The following is a 22,709-nucleotide window of genomic DNA, read 5'->3' on the forward strand; positions in this document are numbered from 1 at the left end:
CTACCCCAGACTTTGGGGTAGTTGGATGTGGGGTCCACCAGTCTTGCATGTACAAGATGGGAATACCCTCAAAGTCACAACTTGGCCTCGGACTCTATCGGACCTAACTCCAGATACCAAACTGTTGTTCGGAAACTGTTTCCCCGTGTGAAGTATGACGACCTCTCAAGATCTGCCGTCCCTCCCGGCAAGCTCGGGGCATGTCACGGTGAAGCTTTTAGATGGAGGTTCCTTTACAGCCAACCTCGACGTTGTCCACCAAGGCTCTGCGTCGGTCCCGTACCGTTGCCATTCTTGGGCCTTTTTTATCCATCACGAGCCAAGCGGGCGACACATTCTGTGGGATGTTGGCCTTAGTGCTGTGCGTCCAGCCTGTCATCTGTCCTCTTTTACTGGCTCATTAGCTTACTCGGCTGGGCGAACAGGATCGCTCCGAATACACAGCCTACACAAACAAGCACATACTTGATGTCTTACATCCAGTTTCTCCTGTCGTACCACTCCCGGAGCAGCTACATGCACTCGGCGTCCCGCCAGATATGCTCGATACGGTGATATTTAGGTAGGATGGCACCACCGCCCGCTAATGCCCTTGTGGGATGAGCTAACAAGGCAAAGCCACCACCACTGGGACCATTCCAGGCCGATTAAAGGTATGTTCCAGCGGGCTGTGGGTTATTTTGGCCCTGGAACTTTTGCACACTGTACACCAGGCCAATTTCACGACGAGCCATACGATGTGAGCGGAAAATGGGATGCTCATTTTTTCTATCCCGAAAAGGCTACAGAGAATTGCGTGGAGCTGGACGGGAAATGGCAACGCTTTGGTCCGTTTGAAAGGGCTCTAGACCTACTAGATGACGGAAGCCTTTGGATTATACAGGCCCCTGGCCATATGCCTGGAAACTTGGCAGCCGCTGCTAAACTTGCCAACGGGGAATGGGTCATCATGGCAAGCGATTGCTGTCATTCAAGGTGAGGTTCTCTGGGGTTTTTACTTTATTTTCTACCAAGCTTACATTGGTCACTCGAGCAGAGCACTTCTAGATGGCTCAGAAGACTTCAGGACCTGGGTCAACCCCAACGGAGAAACTGAGTCTCTTCACGAAGATCTGCCAGCGGCCAAAGCCACTGTTAATAAGCTCAGGGTGCTCGAGACGCACTACAATGCCCACATAGCACTAGCACACGACAGGAGTTGGATTCTAGCGGAAAGCGACGAGGTGCTGATGTCGCTACTGAGCGATTACGCCTTTAAAGCCTGCAACGCTCCATAACGATATTATGCAATGTAGGTAGGCTAAGGAGATATAACGATCAGTGAGACTTAAACAGGTAGTTTCACCGTGTTTAGCAGTTTTTCTAGCTCTTTTGTTATCTCTCTCTAATTGTAACACAACTTGAAGCTGGATTCTTCTGCTTAAAAGTTTCTGGGGTATGGCTATTAGGCCTGGCAAAACCTCTAGTGAATCCATTGATGAGCAACCCAGAAATAAATTTTCAAGGGAATTGATCATCAGAACCCCAAGTTTGCAGCCTAGGAAATGTGATTGCTGGTCCACAGGCATGATATAGAAAAATTGAGACTCAAAAGAGAAAGAAAGTCACGTTTGACCTTAACGCGCGCTTTGCAAAGATGTCAGATGTGTGGAAGGCTCATGAAGTGATGGATAAGATGTTAGACCGGCCGGGGATATTAAAAGAAATCTGTATAAATTGTATTTAATAATATGTGCTTTACGTCTTACATTCTACTCATGGCTGATCCTTGTCCCACGCTCTCCCCCTCCGAACCAGTCCTTGCTTCCATTCCCAACTCCCACCCACGGCCTCGGTATCTAGCTGGCCACACGCCACAACGTCCCGGCGCTAGAATTCCCGCAGGGTCCAAAGCATCTTTGAGCCTGGAGTTCAACCTTTCCAGGGCGTTGTCGTTCCAGCTGTAGGTCTTCATCACTTGGTCCTGGAACAGAAGGTGTGTCCGGTACTCGCCGTAGCCCTCTTTGGCAGCGTCGTTGATCATGCCTCTCATACACTGGGTAGCAGCATCTCGCGAAGCGGCACTATCCCGGTCGTAGACAATGTTCAGGATCAGATGCATCTCCCTCAGACCAACGCAAAAGGCCGGGAATATGTCGATACCGGCCTCTCGATGCCGCCGTTTAGCGATCTGCAGCAGTTTGTTGGCGTCCTTGCCTGTGATGGATGAAACCGGACTGAAAAAGACATGGGCACCATTCGGCAACCAATTAAGCCAGGCGAGCTCGTGCAGGTCCGGGGTACCCGAGGCAACACGGTGTCGGGCCCAAAAGTAGTGATCGGAAGGGATAGTGGCTGGGTCGACACGACGGGCTCCTGTCACTCTCTTGAACTCTCGGTCGATGATGTCGAGTTTGTATTTGCGGATGTGCTCCGGCCCGTAAGCAGTTCCATAGTAAATCCAGGTGCAATCGCCGCAAGGCAGCTTGGATAGCTGACTACGGATAACTTCGGTCGGGACAGCGCCGTGGCCTTGATATATGGTACTCCGGGGATGCCCCAGGGCGGCGACCTCTTGGATACAATGTTTGAGCTGGGCCACGTTCTCCAAGATGTTAGAGATCCGCAGAGGGCGGATGATTTCAACCTGTGGTGCTCATGTCAGTGCGCCTCCCTGAAGATGGCAACTAGAACGGACTCACTAGTTGTGCCAAATCTTCCTCGTGTGGGAACGTGTACATCTAGGGCAGGTTAGAAAGGTCCTTGACACAAGAGGAAATTGTGAGGAGCATATACGAAGCTTTCTGATCCGCCAGGATTAGGCATCAGAGTCATGCCCATCTTGGTTACGATACCGAAGTTGGACTGGGAGAATAATCCACTACGGAGGATATGTTAGTCCCATCTCTGTTGGCTCAAGGGGAGGCTCAGGCTCAATTCATTTGACTCACTCGTGTAGAGGCCCAAAGCCGTAGGGAAAAGTCTGCCACGTAGTGGCCCCAGGCATCGCGCCCATGCCGGTACGAATAACCTCTCCAGTGGGCAAAACCACCTCGAGGCCCGAATGCATAGCCCAGTGGTCACCGTAGGGGGTGTATCCAACGCCGCGGTCCAAGGTGTTGCCCATGACGGAGCCACCACCGAGATCTGGAACGTCAATCCACAGATTGTCGTAGCCCCGAGATTGAATAGCCTCGTGAAGGGCGTAGAAAGACACACCTGGCTCAACCAGACACGTGCAATCATCAGGATTGATGTCGAGGATTTTGTTCATTCTTCTACCGAGGTCGATAACGACGGATCCCCGGACTCTTGGAGCGGCGCCCCCATATCCCACTGTAATCAGATGATCGGGTTAGCTAGTCCACTGTGCGCACTTGGCTCTAGGGTTAAAATTACAGTTTCTACCCATAGAGATGGGATAGATGGGAATGCCATATTTGTTGGCCCACAGGACGATGGCCTGGACTTCTGCTGTGCTGCTGGGGTAGGCGAGGGCCGATGCGACAGTCTCTTCGGATTCGAGCAGGTTAAAGGCGTCGTGGGTGTTGGGGTCTGTGGTTTGGTGTTAGGTAATATGTCTAAGGATGATGGGGCGTGTGCCTTCGTTTCTTAACTTACGTTCCATGTACCTTGGCTAAGAGTCAGTCGGCGGCACGAGATGTGTGGGGATTTCTTTTGTAGTCTCATGATTAAAAATATAGGTCAGTACTCACCATCCATCAACGAGGGGCTGATCATTCACGACAACATTTTCGGTTCCTAGCCGAAGTTGGAGCTCACCAATGGCGGCATTGAACAACGGCAGAGAAATGCCCTTCGGAATGACAGGCAGGCGAGCTCGGGGATCGATATCCTTGGTCTGGTTCTCAAAGACTTGTTGCTTTGCCTTGCAGGCTTTTCCTAGCAGGCGGTCGGGGATACCAGAATAGCTATCCCGCAGTGTCGGAGGATCAGAAATGGGGGAGTTCGGGTTGGCGGCCAGACGGCCAGTATCATCCAACATTGTTTGGGAGGCGAGAATCTAGAGCGAGGCTAAGTAGTAAGGATGACAATTCATTCTCAAAGCAATGATGCATAGCCATTTCTTTTCCATTTTATGTGCCGCTTCGCTTCCAGCCTCAGACCCGCTCATTACAGAACTCAGGCTCCAGATTGTGGGGGAATGCCGGTGCTGATGCCGATGCCTCACCCTCATGTGGGGGAATCCGATAGGTACATGTACATGGATGTGTACATATTGTACGGCCGCTGCTCAGGTAGATATTTACATAGCTTGACCCCGCGACTAACCACACGCTCCTCCGGAGAATGGCGCGTTGAATCTAGGCGAATCTCGGTTGTTATTGGACCCAGGATGTGAGAGTTTGGATCGGCCGGCTGAAATGAGAGGTCACAAAGTCATGTGTGATCCCAGATAAGGACAGATATTTTGCCCCCTCTCCAGGTAGTTGGATCAGATACGAATACACACAGTCATTCCAAGAAATCCTGATCCCTAGATCTAGCCAGTCTCCCGGCTTCAGGGTTCATCCAGTGATTGCATGGGCTAACTTGGGCAAAGAGTCAGCAGCAGAGTATTGAAAAGCTGGTGAAATATAAACGGTACAGAGTGCGTGCAGCTGGGATTTGGCTCACGCCGATCGAGCCGACTTCAACCAAGCTCCAGATTTTGTACAGTACTTAGTCAAATCTTAACCCTCCCCACCAAGCCATGAGACCTTCCCCAGATCCTTCCCCAGCTCTAGCTCTAGTCTGGGGAAGCGCCCTTGTTGTTGATGCTGCGGGGTCTGGATTCTTCTCCACATACAGACAGACGCTCTGCCAAGTCGTGCCCATACCTTCGCTTTTCTCCTCGCCAGCCGGCCACCACGGACTTAACGATCCCTTCGCTCCGTGGATCGTGCTTGTTTTCTTAGGGAAGGCTGGTTGCGCGTTCATCTCGTTCGTGTACGATGCCGCGCACACGAGGCAATGTCACAATGAAGCATCGCTGCGACTCTTGCGAGGCCACCTTCACTCGCCCGGAGCATCTAAAGCGCCATGCAACGATGCACAGCAATTCGAAGGAGTACCCTTGCCCATTCTGCGGCAAAAGGTTCGCACGCAGGTGAGTCCTGGTCACACAGATCCTGGCCGCTCAGAGACCTCTGCAGGCCGTCTCCTTCACCCACTACACTGTCCCCCGAAGTAGGTAGCTGATGATGGTATGGCAGCGACGCTCTTCGTCGTCACTATCAGAGTTGTAAGTCGGCTCGAGACGTGGACAAGGCGGCGGTTGAAATACTTCGGCGTGTCAACCGAGCTTGTAGCTCGTGTAGATGCTCCAAGGTCAAGTGCTCTGGCGTCCAGCCTTGCGAGCGGTGCTGCAGCCTTGGGCAAAGTCAAGCCTGTCATTTCACCCTACGAAAAGCCAGAGTCACCAACATGTCAAGCAATTGTTCCTCGCCGATGACCCAGGCGACGGCACTCACGACGGAGCAATCTATTCCGCCCGACCAAGTTCCCCGCCACAGTAACTCTCCCCAAGAACACGCTCAGCAACATGACCAACAGAGAGCTGCTTTTAAAGGGTCGGATTCTCGCCTAGATATCTCGCCTGCTGTGGACCAAGACATTGCGCAACACACCCAAGGTGGCGCTGCCCAGCGGGTAAATACAGATGGGCCTCAAGCTTGTGACCAAATGAACGAGCCGCTCAACCCTTCCCCAGAGCTGCAGTTCGATCAGAGAAGAATCGCGAGCCCGGAGCCTCCAGCCTCGCTCACAGAGTCCTTTAGCAATGACACAAGCGACATCGACTTCCTTAACCTCGCTGAAGACATGTACTTTGATCTCGATCTGCTTGATTGGAGCATTCTCGACAATTCCTTCGTGAACCGCCGAGAGGACAACCGCACCGACGCCACCGCGTCAGAGGCATCGCCAAGTCAACAATTCATCTCGCCCGAAGCCACCATGGTCAGTCCGTATGACATCGAAATGGGCAGCGGTGGCGGTAGCGGCCAGAGTGGCACGGCAAGATTCCATCTTCCCAGGGGCATGAGCCTCATGCAGATCTCGCCACTCGACGCCCACCGGTTGCAAATATTGAAGTTTCTCCACGAGTCCAATCAAGGATCGCGGCGGTGGGACCAGTGGTTGAGTCTCGACAACGTGTCCCTCTTCATCCACTCGTACTTCAAGTCGTTTCATCAGCATACACCGTTGCTCCATTTGCCATTCTGGAACATCACAGCCACCAGCACGAGGCTCATCTTCGCCATGATCTTGATGGGCGCAATGTACTCCGGAGACCTCAAATCCAACGGCGCCGAGGCCCTGCAACTCTCTCAAATGGCACAGACCTTTGCTTGGACTTCGGATCCGAGCCTGCAGGCGGGCGGTTCGGCACAGCTTGACACTATTCAAGCTGTTTATATAGTCACTCTCTTAGACGCATTCTACTTCCCTTCCAAGCGGTACCGTCCGCCGGTCGACACCAGAAGACTTATGAATGAGGCAAGGAACGCGGGCGTCTTCGACGGCGTCCATCCAACCACCGAGCCTTGGAAGATGAAATGGGATGAGTGGTCGGTCCAAGAAAGCCGGATCAGGTCAGTTTACCTTTCATCTCCGAGGCCTCTTTCACTAACCTCCTCCTAGGACCGCATTCATTTTGTACCTATTCGATGCGATCAGGGCAGTCTTGTTCGATCAGCGCCCCGAACTCCACGTATACGAACTTTGCCTCCCCCTGCCCTGCGATGAGAACATCTTTGCCGCAAGCATCGAAGAGGAGTGGCGTGAACTGTATGTAAACGCGCAAAATCTGACGAGAGTAGAATATCCCGTCATCTTGTCTCTGTTCTTGTGCCATCATCCGATCAAGGTGCCCTTGCATTTCAGCGTAATGGGAGGGTTTACCGTTCTCCACGGTGAGTAGACCTCATTCAAACCAACTGCGAAGCTTCTCATCGATTGTTCAGGGATTCTTCTATATATGTGGGAGCAGAAGAAAATCCACGCGCAGAGAAATCAGCCAGAGATGCCGGGTGCGGCGGAAGTAAATATCCACGAGCACCTCACCACTGTCCAGTCTCAGGTCGTCGACAACGCCTTGGAGCTCTGGCGAAAGCATTGGGCCAAAACCTTGTCGAGACCAGGGTCGATGGCGTGCGAAGGACTCTATCGGGACAGAGCGCTGGCGTACTGGTTTTTGGGCAACGTCATGAACCGGAATCGCGGCCTAGCCAGTATGGACATTGTTCCTGTGTCGATTAACGGCAATTGGACCTTGAAGGTCCCCCGTTTGTTGAGAAAACTGACCATGTTGATGGATTCTGGCCAGCTAGATGACATGAGCGACAGTGTCAGCAGTATGGCGGGAGGCGATTTCGAGCGTCACCTTGGGGACCTTCAAGACAACGCAGAGGAGAATGCGGACGTCGAGGGCATGGACACAATTATCTTGGGTTGTATGATGCGTAGAGAGCGCCGATTGAGCGATTGAGTGTGTAGAGACCCGAGAAATAAAGCACAGCTCGGAGATTACGACGCCCATTTTGTGGAATCCCGAAGGACCCGGCCAGACCCCATTCATCGCTCATGGGAGACCTGTAGTAGTGCGGGCAGTGATGGTTTGTGTGTCAGTCTCTAGGATGTGCCATCAACACCGCTCCCTGGGGTAGGTTAGGTCCGCATTTACCCCATGGTAAGGGAAAATGTGGTGTTCCCCATGGTGTTCCCCGTGGGGTTCCCCGTGGGATTCCCCGATCCTCAGAATGGTGTGGAACTAAAAGTTCAAAGCGGGCTAAATGGCTGAAGAAAGATTCATCATATGTATAAAAGACTCCTGACCCTGCAAAGCTTTCCTTGTATCCATGATACATCCTCGTCCTTTAGACCCTTCGCTTTTCAGTGATTTACCCCTCCCCTTTATTGCATCCCGCAGCCCATCGCATCACCAAACATGGGGTTTCTCGGCATCCTCGAGGATAAACACCTCGCTCACGTGCCAGCCACCGTCATACTGAACGAGCAGAGTGCTCAATCCGAGGGCGGCACCGCCGGACTAAAGCATGGCAAAGGGAAAGAGTCTCACATCGTCCTCGTCCCTCAACCCACGGCTGATCCCAACGACCCTCTCAACTGGTCCCAGCCCAAAAAGCTGGTTCTCATCTCCGTCATCAGCTTCGGCGGTATTATAATGGCCAGCGTATACAGCGGTCTGCTCAACCCGGGTCTCGGCGTCATTGCGGTTGACCTTGACAGGTCCATCAACGACATTGCGGTACTGTCGAGCTACCAGCTTCTCACTGCCGGGGCGGCCGCATTTATCGTTGCGGCGTGCTCCAGGAAGTGGGGGAAAAGGCCAGTCTTTTTCTTTTCTTCCCTGCTGGGGACAGTTGGCTCTATTATCGGGTCGTGCGTTTCCACATACGATGGAATCCTCGCCGCGCGAATCGTCCAGGGTATTGCTACGGCCGCCTACGAAAGTATTCTCGTCTCGGCCATTGGCGACATCTACTTTGTTCACCAACGTGGTCTCTACATGTCTGTGGTTCAGTTTATTCTGGCCGGCGTGTCCAATGTCGCTGCGGTCGTCTGTGGACCTATCACCGACAACCTCGGATGGCGATATCTGTTTCATCTATGTGTTCTCTTTTCCGGCCTCCAAACACTTCTCGTCTTCTTCTTCGTGCCTGAGACCAACTACATCAGAGAAGCACGTTATAACACAGATGAGGTCGCGGACGACAACCTCGAGGAGCTAGCTCAGGCGGAGAAGCAGGCCAGCGGGAGCCGTCATCTCGAGTTCTCTGACAAGGCGGAAGCTTCCGACGCGCCCTCGCCGCATCCTGTCATTCCAGCTAAGAAGACCTACCTGCAAGAGCTAGCTCTGTTCTCCGGAACCTACTGCGACGAAAACTTCCTCCAGTTGTTGATCGCGCCGCTCGCCGTGTGCACCAACCTAGCTGTTCTCTGGTCAGTCGTCGTGTCAGGTGGAATGACGGCCTTCTATGTCAGTCAAGCCATGAGCATCGCTCAAATCTTCATGGCCCCGCCTTACCTGCTATCCGCGGCTGGTATAGGCTACCTTTCCTTAGGCCCCTTCATCGGCGCCATGATTGGGTCTATTTTCATGAGCATAGTAACCGATCCCATTATCAAATGGTGTGCAGTGAAAAACAAGGGAATCTACGAGCCCGAGTACCGCCTGCTGCCGGTGGCGGGAGGTCTGCTTGTCGGTGTCGGCCTCATGAGCTTCGGGGCACTGGCACAAGACGGCAAGACCTACTACGCGACGGCAACTATGCACGGCGTCACGCTCGCCGGCGTTGTCATCGTGGCTATTGCCGTTGGTGGCTATGCCCTAGACGCCTACCGTGAAATGAGCGACGACGTGTTTGTGTCCATGATTATCTTTAAGAATTTTCTCTTCTACGGTTTCAGTTGGTTCGTCAATACCTGGGTCGGCAGTTCGGGCCCGGCTCATGTCTTTTACGTCTTCGGTAGTCTCGCCTTCGCCATGACCGTCACCGCACCGCTGGTGTTTTTCTTCGGCAAGCGATACCGCAGCTACTGGTCTCGAAACAATTTGTTGATTAAGTTGCACATCAAGGCCCATTCTCAATGAACAGCGCACAAACGGCGGGGAGAGGCTTTTAAGGCGGGATATGTTTTCTGAAGCCGTTATGGAATATCAGTTGGCTAAGCTAAGGGATGAGGCACACGAAGGCAGTTGGGTCCGACTTTCCTATGTCTAGCTGGGCTAAAATGTCTGGAGCAAATTCCGCCATTAGTCTTACGCCTGCTTTTGCCAGTTTCAGCTTATTTTAATTCAAACCCCAATTGAGCATATTATTGCGATTATAGTTTGCGAATCAGAGACTCTTTACCTTAATCGGTGCTTCCCATCAGATGGCCGCATGAGTAACAGAAGGTTGGGTGCTGTTGCAATTCGGGATTGCCAGAGCAAAGTGTAGAAACTCTTAACCGGGCCCCCTATAGATACACATCCGAGTCGCATGATTTAAAAATATTATAGAATACACAGCGCACATTCGATTGGGTGGGCTTTTTGAAGCTGCTGATTGTATTGATCTGGATGCCTTCTACCCCTCTTGAGAAAAGAGGGGTTTAGATCCATCGCACCCATCCCGACTAGGGTCAGGATATCGGCACAGATGACTATACAGTCCGGCTATTACTGCCGCAAGCGGGTCAATTCAACGAATATTATTTCTCGCTCAACCGTATTCCAATGGAAGCCTGCTCAGCCCGAGCTTAGCAGCAGCTCATCTACGGAAATGAACTTGAGCAATTTGAGTTTCGTGTTCCAGTATATTAGCCATGTCAAGAAACGGAGAACTGGTACGAGACTATGACACCAGCATTCGTCATAAACAGGTAGTCGGTGACGGTGCAGCAGATGGCAGGTGACCAAAGTGAGAGTTCTAGAAGCACCTCGCGAGCATTCCCCTTATCTCGTCACTGCAATACGAACCCCTCCATTGGCTTTAGCGTCATGCTTCTATGGAGCTTGTCCTCCACCACACCAACAAGCCGGTTTCTCTTATCAATTGACTTCCCCCCAGAGTCGAATCATCACCAATCACCTCTTCCACGGCGTTAGCGGCTCCGCAACTGCCGGCAAAAAGCGTGTGTACGCCGCCCGTAGCCGTGCGATCTCGGGCACCACTAACAAGCCCTGAAATTGTTGAAGACGCCGATGCCGTGTCTCACCGAGTGACATCGCAACGAACTCCGAGATATCGCTGCACGCAATGGCCGCCGCCGAGTCCCCAGCGCATGTGCCTGACCAGGGAGCCTCTGTCAGCGACGAGCAGGAGAGAAAGTAGGCCTCGCGCGACGTTGAGCCCGTGGAGCAGAGCGACTCACACATGGCTATAGGAAGCTCCGGAACCGTCTATCGCAGCGCGCGTTCCGCCGCAGACAAGCAGAATGCATCCGCGAGCTGCGCAACCGCGTCAATGTCGACCAAAGGCCGGACAGCGAGCGGGTGGAGGCTCTGCAGCGGGAGAACAGCCGGCTCCGGACGCAGCTCGTTGAGGTTCAGAGCAAGTTGGGTAGACTGCTCGCGACAGTGCAGTCGCTCACGGATTCTGTGTCTGTAACACTCGATGGAACGGTCGATGAGACTAAAGACAGCGGAAATGAGTCTGCGGTACAGGATAAGCGTGGATCCAGGCAAAAGCACAAGTCTCATGAGAGACAGTCGCAATCAGTTGACTTTCAAATGCCGCCGTTGGATATAACGGATATTACAGAGTCTACCGAGACTGCAGTTCTTAGTTTTCGTCCTTCAGTTACCCCAGATGCCACTGACAGTAAGTCTTTACCAGTTAAAAATCACCCAAGTGTCTTACACATAAACAGAGACCAGCTTTGCGGGCGCAGACCTAGCCATGGTCGACCCCGGGACCTTGTATCAGCAAATTCCAAATATCTGGTCCTTTGAATATCAAATGGGCCTGGACCCGTATATGGATGCCATTACTGCGTCTCACCACTCCAGCATGGTGCTCGGCAAAGAATGGATCCACTCCAACTCGCCCTTCTCAGACCACATCCATGTGTTGCAGTGCCTCCTCAAGGACAAATTCAGCATGATGGGTATCTCGCCCGAACTACAAGGTCCAACTCAGAGGTGATTAAATGACTTGCTAAGCTTGAGCAGTGTTAACAGCCTTCTAGTCTTTACCAACCTGTCCTAATGGTTCTTTCCATGTTCAACAGCATGACTCGACCTGATGTGATGGCATGGTATGCAAAGACGCGCTTCTTCCACATCATCGAGCTCACGGCCTGGCAACTGTATCCCTCCATCGGCACATTTGAAAAGCTCCACGAAAGATATCGCCCAACCGAAGTGCAGATGAAGAACCAGTACCCGCTCGTCATCGACTGGATCCCGTTCCCCTCCATCCGCGACCGGCTCATCAAACTGCACGCCGCGAATCCTCAGATCGACCAAATCTTCTGCGACGCCGTCACCGGCTACGTCGTGGAAGCCCTCATGTGCGACCTGATCCGCGGCGCGCCAACCGCCAAAGTCTACATCCGCGTCACCGACCTCATCACCGCCATGTCCACGACGTCGCCGTCCGCCGAGCGCGGCCCCGTGAAGCTCCCCGCGCCCGACGTTGCGTCCATCTTCACGTCACCAGACTACGCAGCCGCCGCGTTCAAGTTCCTCAACATGGACCGCGGCGCGTCGTACTACAAAATCGACCCGGCCTTCTTCGGCAAGTATCCAGAGCTGTACGACCCGGCCAACCACATGACGGCGAGCGGGATCCCCTTGAAGCCCGACATGCAGATCTGCCTGACCTATCCAAAACCCCTTAATACGTCGACCGTCGAGACATACCGCAGCTTCATTCACTTTTCCCTCGACGCCGTCCACAGCATTTCCGTCATTGCGTAATTTGTCCCGGTCGGGAGTTGGTCTGCAAAGTACCTAGCAATCTGTTACAATGATATAGTTGCACCGCATGAAATGCCTTGCCGTCGCGTATCTTTAGCTTCCAACGTGCTTCGCCGAAAGAGCCCGTACCCGCTTACAAGAACCCCGCAAGCGATCTCGTGAGGGAAGTATGTCATTGAACTTTGAGTAATGGGAGTCTGACGACCCACTCTCGAGATTTGACTAAGGTCGTACTGACTAAAATGACGATGACCTCCGACTTCGATCCGCGTGTGGGTGTGGGCCACTAAATGGTGGGGATCGGCGTACGTATATAGATAGTGCCAGTATTGTCTGTTATTCCTGGTGGCAACAGACGCAAGTTTGCAACATCTTTACAGCACATCACCATGTCGGAATTAATGTCGACCGATCGAAAGGCACAGTACAGTTTCTCGGACGACTACAGCGAGGGCGCACACCCGCTCATCCTAAAGGCACTATTCACAAGCAACTATACCCAGGAGGTCGGATACGGAAACGACACATACTGCGATCTAGCGAGACAAAGAATCCGATGCCATCTCGGACGAGACGATGTCGGAGTTTTCTTCGTGCCTAGCGGAACTTCAGCCAACGCCATTTCCATTGCGGCCTGCCTGCGCCCGCACGAAGCCGTCATCGCAGCGAGCTCCGGGCACATTGTTACGCGGGAGACGGGTGCCGTCGAGGCATCGGGCCACAAGATCATCAACGCGACGCCTTGCAATGGAAAGCTGACACCCGAAATCATATCCAAATCCCTCGACGAAAACTGGCATTTCCCCCACATGGCGAAGCCGCGGATGGTGTACATCTCCAACGCAACGGAGTTCGGTTCGGTTTACACAAAGGAGGAACTGCGCGCGATCAAAGACCTCTGCGAAAAGAAGAACCTGCTTCTTTTCCTCGACGGCGCGCGAATTGGTGCTGCGCTGTCGTCCAAGACTAATAATATGACGCTGCACGACGTCCTGGAACTGACTGACATTTTCTGGATTGGAGGAACCAAGAATGGAGCGCTGCTGGGAGAGGCAGTGGTTGTCAAGGATCCAAGCTTAGCAAGCGAATTTGAATTCTACGTAAAGCAGCACGGCTCACTCCTAGCCAAGGGTCGCGTGGTAGGAGCCCAGTTCGCCGAGCTATTCCGCGAGAACCTCTACTTTGAGCTTGCCGAGCGGGCGAATCTTGCGGCCGAGAAGCTCTCGTGCGGAATCGCCGACGCCGGATTCTCTCTGTACGTCACCACGGAGACGAACCAGGTGTTTGCCGTGCTGCCCTTGTCTCTGATTGAGAAGTTGCAAGAGAGGTTTTCGTTTTACGTGTGGGAGAAGTATGGCGGCGAACAAGCAGTAGTGCGGCTGCTCACGACGTGGGCGACGCATGAGCGGGAAATCGAGGCTTTTAGTCAGGTGGTGAAAGACTGGAACAAGGCAATCCAAGTTCGGGCGCGACTCTGATGGTTTGGAACTTGACAATTGATGAGGGATAAGAGACGGAGAAGAAGTTGGAAAATTGGGAGGGAACAATTACACATTTACGCAGCGGGTAGAACTACAAGCATAGAGGGTATCGTATAATCTCAATCAAATAGCCATTTCAGTGCAATCCTTGAATATGCCGGTGTCTTGTTCATTTTGTCTATTTTTGGGCCATTTACTCGTTGCACATGCTCTACGCCTTGCCAAGCTCTTCGGCGCGGTCGGTGGCGGCTTTCACGGCGCGGCCAACGATATCCTTGAGACCATCGTTCTCGAAGCTCACCAGCGCGGCGTGGGTGGTGCCGTTGGGGCTGGTGACGTTCTTCCTCAGCTGGGCGGGATCTTCGGTGGCCTCGACCAGCATCTTTCCAGCGCCGAGGGCAGTCTGCTTGGCCAGGCGAGTGGCCTGCTCTTCGGAGAGACCCAGGCTGGTTCCGGCGGTGATGAGGTGCTCGACAAAGGCGAAGAAGTAGGCGGGGCCAGAGCCTGAGGGTTGAGTTAGAACTTGTAAAGGTCGTGGACTTGCAAGACTTACCGGAGATGCCAGTGACGACATCGAGCAGCGACTCCTTGTCCACCCACTCGGCGGCTCTGCTGACGCTGGCCAACAAGGCCGTAGCCAGATCCTTCTCGTCGGCCGACACGCCCTCGTTGGCGAACAATCCCGACGCGCCCTCGCCGACCAGCGCCGGCGTGTTGGGCATGACGCGCACAATCGGCGGCGTGCGGCCGCTGCCCTGGCTGAACCACTCGACGTAGCTGGCGACGGTGATGCCGGCGGCGATGCTGATGACCAGCGGCAGGCGCTCGCGGGTCGCCCAGGCAGCACCGAGCTCGGTGCAGGCGACTTTCGCGACCTGCGGCTTGACGGCGATGATAACAATATCGGCGTCGCGCGAGGCCTCGACGTTGTCGGCCGTGGTGCGCACGCCCAGCGCGGCCATCTTGTCGCGGTTGACGTCCCACGGCTCGGCCACGTAGATGTGCTGCTTGGCGATGTCCTTGGCGAGCAGCCCGCCAATGATGGCCGACGCCATGTTGCCGCCGCCGACGAAGGAGATTTGCGCGTCTTGCAGTGAGGGAGCCATGGTGGATGTGATGGTGGAGGAGTGTTGGGAATGGCTTGTCGATGGCCTTTTAAGAGCGTAAACTCCCAACGACGAAAACGGACTGCCATGTGCAGAGGTGGGGTTGCTACTTGAGAATTGCGCCTCGTAGCGTAAAAGATTGGGGCTTCGACCCCGCACCACCAGGGAATAGCCCATCTGCACCCGAGCTTGGCATTAGTTGCTGCGAAGACGGATGGGATAACGTAAATGCAAATGCATGGGTTGATTCTCGAATGATGGTCCTGGTATATACAAGCATCATAGTACACGTTGTATCGAATTACTTCCCCTCACTTTCTTCAACAATTAACCCTCTCTACACCAGCCTGAAAACATCAACTGTCTCACCCCCGATATCGCAGCTAGATGCGGTCAATTCTCCCACGCCAAACCTCAACACCATCTCCTCAAGGCTACTCTCGGACTGGAACTTCATCTCTCCCGGATCGAGACTCTCCCAAATAATCCACTAAATGCTAGGACAACATCCCACTCCAGTGTTGTCGTGCGCTTAATGTCGGCATACGCTTACGCAACGCTCCATCGCTTTGTCCTCCACCCCCACCATCCCAAAACGGCCGTGTGATCCCACTTGCTTGGACAACCCGACAGAAAGCGAGAGGAGTCACACCTAGGAGCTACCACATCGATGCACGTTTTCCTCTCGCATTCATAGTGCAATCAGGGAAATTTTATCATCAAGATAAGTTCAATGGTCAAGTTATTTTAAAAAGCGCAAAATTCTCAGTTTGGCCCAGACGGCTCCCAGGACTCAGACCTATTCAAATATCCGACAAAGCACACTTGCATCCGTTCCGTGGCCGCGTTTGATGGCGACAATGCTCACTTGTAAGCTGACTTGCAGTTGCCTCTCCAAATTTTGCATAGACTGTACAGATTTATAATATCTATCAGCATCTCTCTCTCTTGGATGCACCCCACCTCTCCTCCCTCGCGGGGTATTTTGTGCCTCATCCCTGACCTCTTGACTTCTGCGAGACGCCCTAGGGGCATTTTGGTTCACAGTGAGCTCAATATGCGCATTGTGGGTTGACAATGCAACCGGGGTTATGGACTCGGAACTGTTGCGGTACATGAACCCAAGTGTCTTCGTACGTGGCAAATGACTTGTGTTTATTGCCTTTGAAGCCGGTAACCAAAGCCTGCACCTCTCTAGTATTCCATGCCCGTTAGCCTCTTCTGGGCTCATATATGCAGAGAATAATTACTTACAGCCAAGTGTCAAAATCCCCAGTCTCCTTGCCGACAGCCACAGCATAGAACTTGTCGCCCATTTTTAATACTAGAGCAGCGGGCTCATAGAATTTGGACGCCAAGTGCTTGTATAAGAAGAGGATTCAAAATAAGACATGAGAGTCCAAGATTGTGGATTCCCGGTTTTATAATCAACAATGCTCCAATCTTGCTCATCCCAGACAGCATCAAAACGAGGCTAAACAAGACGCCCGCCGCTGCAAGAGGCCGACCAGAAAGCTTGTCAACTTTTAGGTCAGCAACCAATTCCAATGAGTCTGTCAATGTCTTATTTTTTTCAGGATAGTACTCTGTCCGCACATCTTTAAAAGTCGTTACATGCATGTCACCTTAATTAGCTAGAAGCTGTTGAAATACTACAAATCTGCCCTGATTGTTATCGGCATGTAGCCTGCGACAGTCTCTCAAGATCGACTCATCTGAGATCAATGTCTATTTATAAATATAAATCGTCTATTTATAAATATAAATCCAATGGCAAATTTATATATACGGTATTAGAATAGCTAGGTGGAGGAATAATTGAGATGGGCGGCTTTTAAGAATACAGCTGGAGAATGCCTTAATAGATAGTGCGAGAATGCCTGAGGATAATTAAGCCCTACCTATTTCAGAGTTCCAGTGCTGGTGAATGCGGCCATCCATACCTGCACCGGCCCCGGTGCAGGTATGGCCAGAGAACGCACGAGAATGACTAAGCGGCCGAGTTCGAGTATCTGCACCGCTAGGGGTGCAAATACCAACCATATGACTGTACACCGCTAGGGGTGCAACTAATAAGATCCATTGTACAAGTAAAAACTTCCAGCAGCTAGTATAGCTCTTAAAAGAATAACGTGGTGTAGCTGCTATAGCTACTAGAAAATTGAGGCGCTGTAGCTACTGAAGCTGTTAGAAAATTGAGGTGCTGTAGCTGCTGGAAGCTTGAACTCATACGACGGATCTTGGTTGCACCCCCAGCGGTGCACGAGTCCAACGGTTGGTATTTGCACCCCTAGCGGTGCAGGTACTGCTAGCCAGTCCGAGTTCAGAGACCGATCGAGAATGACTAAGCAGATTCACCTGGCCCAAGAATAGCGGGCAGCCGTACCTGCACCACTGGTGGTGCAAATAAGATAGGGCATCCATACCTGCTTACCCTCATGAGGTTACTTATATAAGGGGTCTTATTTGCACCGGACCCGGTGCAAGATGTCACGTGGTGTTAAACGCACCGGGTCCGGTACAGGTATGGATGTAGCTTTAGTATCTTATTCGCACTGGCCCCGGTGCAGGTAGGGGTCGCCGGATGGCCTTCGAGAATGACTAAGCAGGTAATGCTCGCTCAAGAATATTCGAGAATGACTAAGCATTGATTTGGCGAGAATTCTTGGATGCTTGAAAACACTTGAGAATGACCAGGCAAATAACAGTGTATGCTGTTCGGGTGCTATTATTGTTGGAAATTATATTACACGTCGGGGCATGCGGAACCAAAATCAGTAATCAATACAGTTTCTAGGTGAGTGAGTCCCAGGAGTAAAATCATTCTGAGTAACGCATCGCTCCAGGGTAGCCGTGATTGAAATCGGCAATTTTGTTATCAAAGGCTTAGGGGATCCAGTTGCACATTCGCAAACTATTGTCCATGTTATCTGAGACTCGTTGGTCAGATGGTTTATGCTTCAACACATGGAGCTCTACCTTCACAAAGTGCTCAAAACAGGCTGTGTTATATGAAGTCGGAATGTCAGTCTGAACCACCCGTGTTGTGGACCATTTGTCTACAAAGCGCCCAAGAATAAGCAGTTGTGTAATGCCGAACGACCAAGCCTCTTTAATTATGGAGCAAACATTTCAGCGCGATCTTATGATAATTCCTTATTATCGTGCAGCGGCTATAGGGAACTTAGATAGTGCTTGTACTTTAGTGGCTGTGTAAAACGAGTTGAGGGTAAACATTGACCGCGGTGACTGGGGCAGTTTGATTTCTTGGGCAGCCGGTACGGGGAAACCGAGTGTCGTGTCTCAGAAAAGGAAAATCTCCTAGATGGAATTTTTAAAACACTGCCCCTGTTTATAGTGAACAACGATCCTGTGTGGCTGAGCAGATGCAGCTGTCTATTTGAGGCATTCGCTAAGCGACGAGCCATTTTTTTATATCGCTTTGAGCGATCATCCAGTGCCCTGCGGATCAAACGATTGCTTCCACCAATAACTAAACGGCTCCCATCAGGACTTATTACCGACCAGGAAAGGATTGTGGGGCAGAATGACTTACATCTCAGTCAGGATAAGGATTGCCTTGTGTATATTACATGCCTTGGCGTTGTGAGTAAAGCACATTCACTTGGAATCTGGTTGCCTGGAAGCCCACCTATCCATAACATAATGGGCCGACTCGTGGAATGAAACAGACCAATCTTTCCCTGAAGGGAACTGATTATTGCCGGCAGCGAACTAAACATAATAAACTTGGTCCTGGATGGAGACGATGATCACCATGTGTCGATGCGAAAAATGTGGCAGAGTGGCAGCGCAGTTTTGCATTGCACGCTAAATTGGTCGCCGCTCCTGACGATGAATTGAGGTCAAACGATCTAATCCTAGTGGCCGCGGGCTGGTATATTTGACGAATCAACAGATTGAGAAAGTGTTAACCTTCTTAAGGTTGGTTTACAGGATGCAGGAGCTTGCTTGTAAGTCTAAGCTGATGCTCGCTTCCGAACCTTGGCGACGGGGCGAAGCTGCGTAGGGCTACCATCAGCCCGTGGGATGCAAGCTCCTGGGAGTGGCTGATGAGACTAATGGAAATCTCGGGTATCAGGTTCAGCGCCTCGGACCCGACGAAGGATTCGAGGCGAAGGACAAGGCGAAGGATCGAGATGTTGGATCAGGAGGTCAATGATGTTTTCATGCAGGCTTTCGAATTGATTTAAGCAGCGTTTTGTGAGAAGAGATGTATAATACTCTGTGACGCTGCTGAATGAATTATGCCCTCTTCATCCTCGACTCACACACATACCCAGTCTTGCAATACTCCCCAGTCAACCTTACCATACTGCATCACTCTCCATCTTTGAGACTTCACATCAAATCATCACCATGCGCCCCTCCAATATCTTCGCTTCTGCCCTCACTCTGGCCATGCGGTTTTGGGTGCTCCAGTCGTGACTCCCAATGAGCCTCGTGAGATCATCCAGTCGTGGCCTGAGCCTATCGAAGATCAGGCCTCTCTGGATGGTAGCATTCAGAAGCGATTCGCTGGTGGTTGGTGTGGTGTCCATGTTCACGGACACCGGAAGCTGGACTCTGAGACTCGATCTGGCTGGATCAAGATCTACGACGTCAATGGGTACTTGGTCTTCCAGAATAACGAGGTTTGGCAGGATCAAGGCTCAATCCTTATCGAGGCACAAGAAGGAGGCATGCCTGACAAGATGTATGCTACTATATTCCCCTCCGGAAACCCTAGCTCCGGAGATGTTGTAAGTCTACGAACCGTCAACATGTTGTTGTGTTTTCGAGCCATCTGCTAACATTCGGGAGGCCGAGTTCCGATACGGCGACAGGGCTTGGCGCAGTGGAGGAGCCAATAGCGAATATTTCGAGGGAGACCTTCTTATTTGCAAGGTTGGCAACTGGAATACTGGCGCCGGCCTAGTGCCCAGCTACGGGGAAATTGATTTGGATTGCAGCTTCACTTGCTAATGTTGTGTCAACGTGGCGTTTGCACGGATGACTGGGGTGGGCAGCTGGTGATCGGATCCTTTACTTTCCATGATATATCATTTACTAAATTGAAGTGGCAAACTTTATCCGGAGATAACGGTGGCCCAAGTTGACACCACTCTTAAAAAGCTCTCCAATAAATGTAGTTGCCTTGGTGAACAATCGCTAAAAGCTGGAAGCATTTGCGTAGGTAGACATAGTTGTTGCCTGCATCATATATTTCGCATGAACGGTTTCAGACCTTCACTGACTAACAGTTGCTATTACGTTGCTCATCTTAAAATGCCTATCTACTCTCGAATTGAACAATAATCATTCAACATGGGAAGTCATTTGCTTCCTCTGATTCGTGTCTTCATCGTGCGTGGCGCTCATAAACTCAATATCTTTGGGTTCGTCGGGCTGGATTCCAACCTCAGTCGCGCGATGCGAATCCATGAGGTCCTTGTTCCACACATTAATGTAGATGGGATAAACAAAAGCCAAGATATAGCCGGTAAGAGGGATAACCATCGCAGTCGAGGCGTTGGTGGCGTCCATGACAGCTCCGGTAGCGGGAGTGAAAACGGTGGCACCGGAGATTGCAGCGACGAGGAACGATCCGCCACGCTTGGTGTGACGACCGAGACCGCGAAGACCTGAAGAATGGCTTTAGAATACCAAATCGATACGAGTGAGAAACAGAAGACGGCTTACCAGTGGCAAAAATACAAGCAAAGCATGCAGACTCAGCACAGAAGACCAGGATAAGCATGGCAATGGCGGTGGTCCCCTTGGTGGGAATCGCTGCAGTGATGAACACAGCACACAAGCCGAGATAAGTTCCCAAGATGAGACGGGGCTTGAAGGCAGGGATAAGCATTAGACCAGCTGCAATAAATCGATTCGCAGTGTAAAGTCCCTGCGAGACAGCTAGGAGATCTGAAGCCTGGGCCTTGGTCTTGCCGTGGTCCATGCAAAAGTTGATAAAGTAGTTGGCAACGGCGACTTGGGCGCCGACGTAGCAAAACTGAGACCAGACAGCAAGGAAGAGGTTGTACTGCTTGCGGAATGGGCCGGGGTCGTATTCGCCAATTTCGCCCTCCATCAGAGCCATGTCGGCATCGGTGATTTCAGGCATGGGGATGAAGAAGAAGACGACGATGAGGCAGGCGACAAAACCAGCAACACCGAGATACACCCATTGCACGTTCTTGAGAGAGTCCTCGGTGTCGATCGTATCGGCGAAGAAGACTCGGGAGGCCAAGAGTGGCGCCACGAAGGAACCGGTGCCTTGGACACCCTGGGCGAGGTTGAGTCGGACTTCGGAGTATTTGGGGGGACCGCAGATGGCGAGGAAGGGGTTCGCGGCGGTCTCGAGAGTGGACCTGTGGTTAATTTGTTAGTTTTTGTTAGAGTCTCGGCTGAGAATCAACCTACAGGCCACATCCAACAATAAACATCGAGCCGCAGAAGCCACCAAAGGACTTCTTCAAGCCGGAAGGCCAGAAGAGAAGGCAGCCGACTGCGAGGATACTAAGGCCTGCCGAAATGTCAATAATGACTCCGATGGTTCCTAGTCAACAAGCCTACTAACCGCTAATAAAAGTGACGCGGTATCCAAATCTTCGAAGCAACCAGCCGGAGAGGGTGGGTGGGCAAATGAAGTAAGCGCCGAAGTAGGCGGCAGCCAGACCCGAGGCCATGGAGCCACTGATCTCCAGTAACGACTGGAAGTGGGAGTTGAGAACATCGAGAAGACCGTAGGCGAATCCCCAGAGGAAGAAGAGCATGGTGACTGTAGGCGAGGCAGCTGTTAGCTTCTCATCATGGCTTTAGAGTGGATTGACTCGTTGAAGCGTACCCGATAAGTTGGGCAGCAGGGACTGTCGAACAGTCATGTGAACCGCGCTGGCGACATTGTTGTCGGCGATAAGACTCTTTTTGGTGAACATGATGGCTTCGATGTCACGCTGGACTGTTTCTCGTCTTGCGGGTGATAAAGCTCGTTAGAACTGGAGTGAGTAGATCTAGATTCTCGGAGACAGATCTGTGGGGAGAAGGTCGAGATATATCCTCCGCAATCGTTCCCCGGATACCCCACAAACTTGGCATCGGGGCCAGTTCCGCGAGCTTACATCGTCGGCGTGTCGTTTCGGCTGATGGACAGCGACGTTCGGGTCAACATTGCGCGAGCTTGGGGGCTCTTGGCTGGTAGGACACCCTCAGTGGTCTCAGCGTGGCGTTTGAATGAAGCACGTTCGGCCTAACTTTGCTGCAAAGGCGCCTATTCTATATATCTGGCGTTCTTAGCGCATCCATGTCTCCGCATGACCCCGGCCCCCGCAAAGTCACACGCGCCGAGGTTTCGGACGTCGGGGTTTGAGGCCCGAAATCTGCTGTTCATCGAGTCATGCTGGGCGATATATGGGGCAGAATTGCTAAAATGGTCTAGTCGAAGCAAGGACTGCCCCAGATCTCCAGCCACTCGAGGTCCAAGTAAGCTCGCAGGGCGGCTCGGGGTAGAAGACGACGAGCTCGGGATCAGCTCGCAGGAAAGCCAGTCCCGCGTATAAATTTACGCGTAAAGTAATTGGCTCCCGTATCCTTGGCACCCCAGATTCGGGCCTTTTCCGAGCCACACCATAATTCGAGGCTAGTGTTGGTGACCTACTCCCGCAGTTGTTGCTCTCGTTGTCATCTACACTGGAAGCTGAACAATTT

General features: G+C 52.1%; 9 protein-coding genes across 9 annotated transcripts; 5 read left to right on the plus strand and 4 right to left on the minus strand.

The window, feature by feature from the left end:
- Positions 1-154: 154 nt before the first annotated feature.
- BGZ61DRAFT_497082 (beta-lactamase-like protein) lies at positions 155-1,277 on the plus strand (the record flags this gene model as incomplete). The annotated part of the gene is made up of 4 exons (XM_046251098.1): positions 155-361; positions 405-562; positions 619-975; positions 1,037-1,277. 4 exons carry the CDS (start codon positions 155-157, stop codon positions 1,275-1,277), a joined length of 963 nt encoding a protein of 320 aa, XP_046100131.1.
- A 467-nt stretch (positions 1,278-1,744) lies between these two features.
- On the minus strand, positions 1,745-3,985 carry BGZ61DRAFT_482118 (uncharacterized protein; the record flags this gene model as incomplete). Its single annotated transcript, XM_046249363.1, has 7 exons — positions 1,745-2,626; positions 2,682-2,720; positions 2,776-2,860; positions 2,931-3,315; positions 3,379-3,534; positions 3,601-3,611; positions 3,696-3,985. 7 exons carry the CDS (start codon positions 3,983-3,985, stop codon positions 1,745-1,747), a joined length of 1,848 nt encoding a protein of 615 aa, XP_046100132.1.
- Positions 3,986-5,406: 1,421 nt separating this feature from the next.
- On the plus strand, positions 5,407-7,471 carry BGZ61DRAFT_536447 (uncharacterized protein; the record flags this gene model as incomplete). The annotated part of the gene is made up of 3 exons (XM_046254400.1): positions 5,407-6,575; positions 6,625-6,896; positions 6,948-7,471. 3 exons carry the CDS (start codon positions 5,407-5,409, stop codon positions 7,469-7,471), a joined length of 1,965 nt encoding a protein of 654 aa, XP_046100133.1.
- A 459-nt stretch (positions 7,472-7,930) lies between these two features.
- Positions 7,931-9,598, plus strand: BGZ61DRAFT_536448 (major facilitator superfamily domain-containing protein; the record flags this gene model as incomplete). The annotated part of the gene is made up of 1 exon (XM_046254401.1): positions 7,931-9,598. The coding sequence occupies one exon, from the start codon at positions 7,931-7,933 to the stop codon at positions 9,596-9,598; it is 1,668 nt and encodes a 555-aa protein (XP_046100134.1).
- A 982-nt stretch (positions 9,599-10,580) lies between these two features.
- Positions 10,581-14,000, plus strand: BGZ61DRAFT_397526 (pyridoxal phosphate-dependent transferase). Its single transcript, XM_046242978.1, has 5 exons — positions 10,581-10,819; positions 10,876-11,312; positions 11,362-11,632; positions 11,680-12,408; positions 12,768-14,000. Exons 1-5 carry the CDS (start codon positions 10,749-10,751, stop codon positions 13,888-13,890), a joined length of 2,631 nt encoding a protein of 876 aa, XP_046100135.1. The 5' UTR covers positions 10,581-10,748; the 3' UTR covers positions 13,891-14,000.
- Positions 14,001-14,104: 104 nt separating this feature from the next.
- BGZ61DRAFT_360990 (pyrroline-5-carboxylate reductase dimerization-domain-containing protein) lies at positions 14,105-14,999 on the minus strand (the record flags this gene model as incomplete). The annotated part of the gene is made up of 2 exons (XM_046241222.1): positions 14,105-14,397; positions 14,447-14,999. 2 exons carry the CDS (start codon positions 14,997-14,999, stop codon positions 14,105-14,107), a joined length of 846 nt encoding a protein of 281 aa, XP_046100136.1.
- Positions 15,000-16,051: 1,052 nt separating this feature from the next.
- BGZ61DRAFT_536452 (uncharacterized protein) lies at positions 16,052-16,315 on the minus strand (the record flags this gene model as incomplete). Its single annotated transcript, XM_046254402.1, has 2 exons — positions 16,052-16,193; positions 16,254-16,315. The coding sequence occupies 2 exons, from the start codon at positions 16,313-16,315 to the stop codon at positions 16,052-16,054; spliced, it is 204 nt and encodes a 67-aa protein (XP_046100137.1).
- Positions 16,316-19,379: 3,064 nt separating this feature from the next.
- On the plus strand, positions 19,380-19,985 carry BGZ61DRAFT_536453 (uncharacterized protein; the record flags this gene model as incomplete). Its single annotated transcript, XM_046254403.1, has 3 exons — positions 19,380-19,433; positions 19,505-19,762; positions 19,824-19,985. 3 exons carry the CDS (start codon positions 19,380-19,382, stop codon positions 19,983-19,985), a joined length of 474 nt encoding a protein of 157 aa, XP_046100138.1.
- A 333-nt stretch (positions 19,986-20,318) lies between these two features.
- On the minus strand, positions 20,319-21,940 carry BGZ61DRAFT_497087 (glucose galactose transporter; the record flags this gene model as incomplete). Its single annotated transcript, XM_046251099.1, has 5 exons — positions 20,319-20,644; positions 20,703-21,373; positions 21,426-21,528; positions 21,583-21,783; positions 21,850-21,940. 5 exons carry the CDS (start codon positions 21,938-21,940, stop codon positions 20,319-20,321), a joined length of 1,392 nt encoding a protein of 463 aa, XP_046100139.1.
- Between the last annotated feature and the right edge of the window lie 769 nt (positions 21,941-22,709).

Source organism: Ilyonectria robusta (assembly GCF_021365365.1).
Source record: "Ilyonectria robusta strain PMI_751 chromosome Unknown BGZ61scaffold_20, whole genome shotgun sequence".
NCBI lineage: Eukaryota > Fungi > Ascomycota > Sordariomycetes > Hypocreales > Nectriaceae > Ilyonectria > Ilyonectria robusta.

Coding starts and splice junctions, on each gene's coding strand:
- BGZ61DRAFT_397526 (XM_046242978.1), top strand. CDS start 10,749: ATGGCCGCCGCCGAGTCCCCAGCGCATGTGCCTGACCAGGGAGCCTCT. Junction 11,313..11,361: donor TACCCCAGATGCCACTGACA/GTAAGTCTTTAC, acceptor ACACATAAACAG/AGACCAGCTTTGCGGGCGCA. Junction 12,409..12,767: donor CACAGCATTTCCGTCATTGC/GTAATTTGTCCC, acceptor TGGTGGCAACAG/ACGCAAGTTTGCAACATCTT.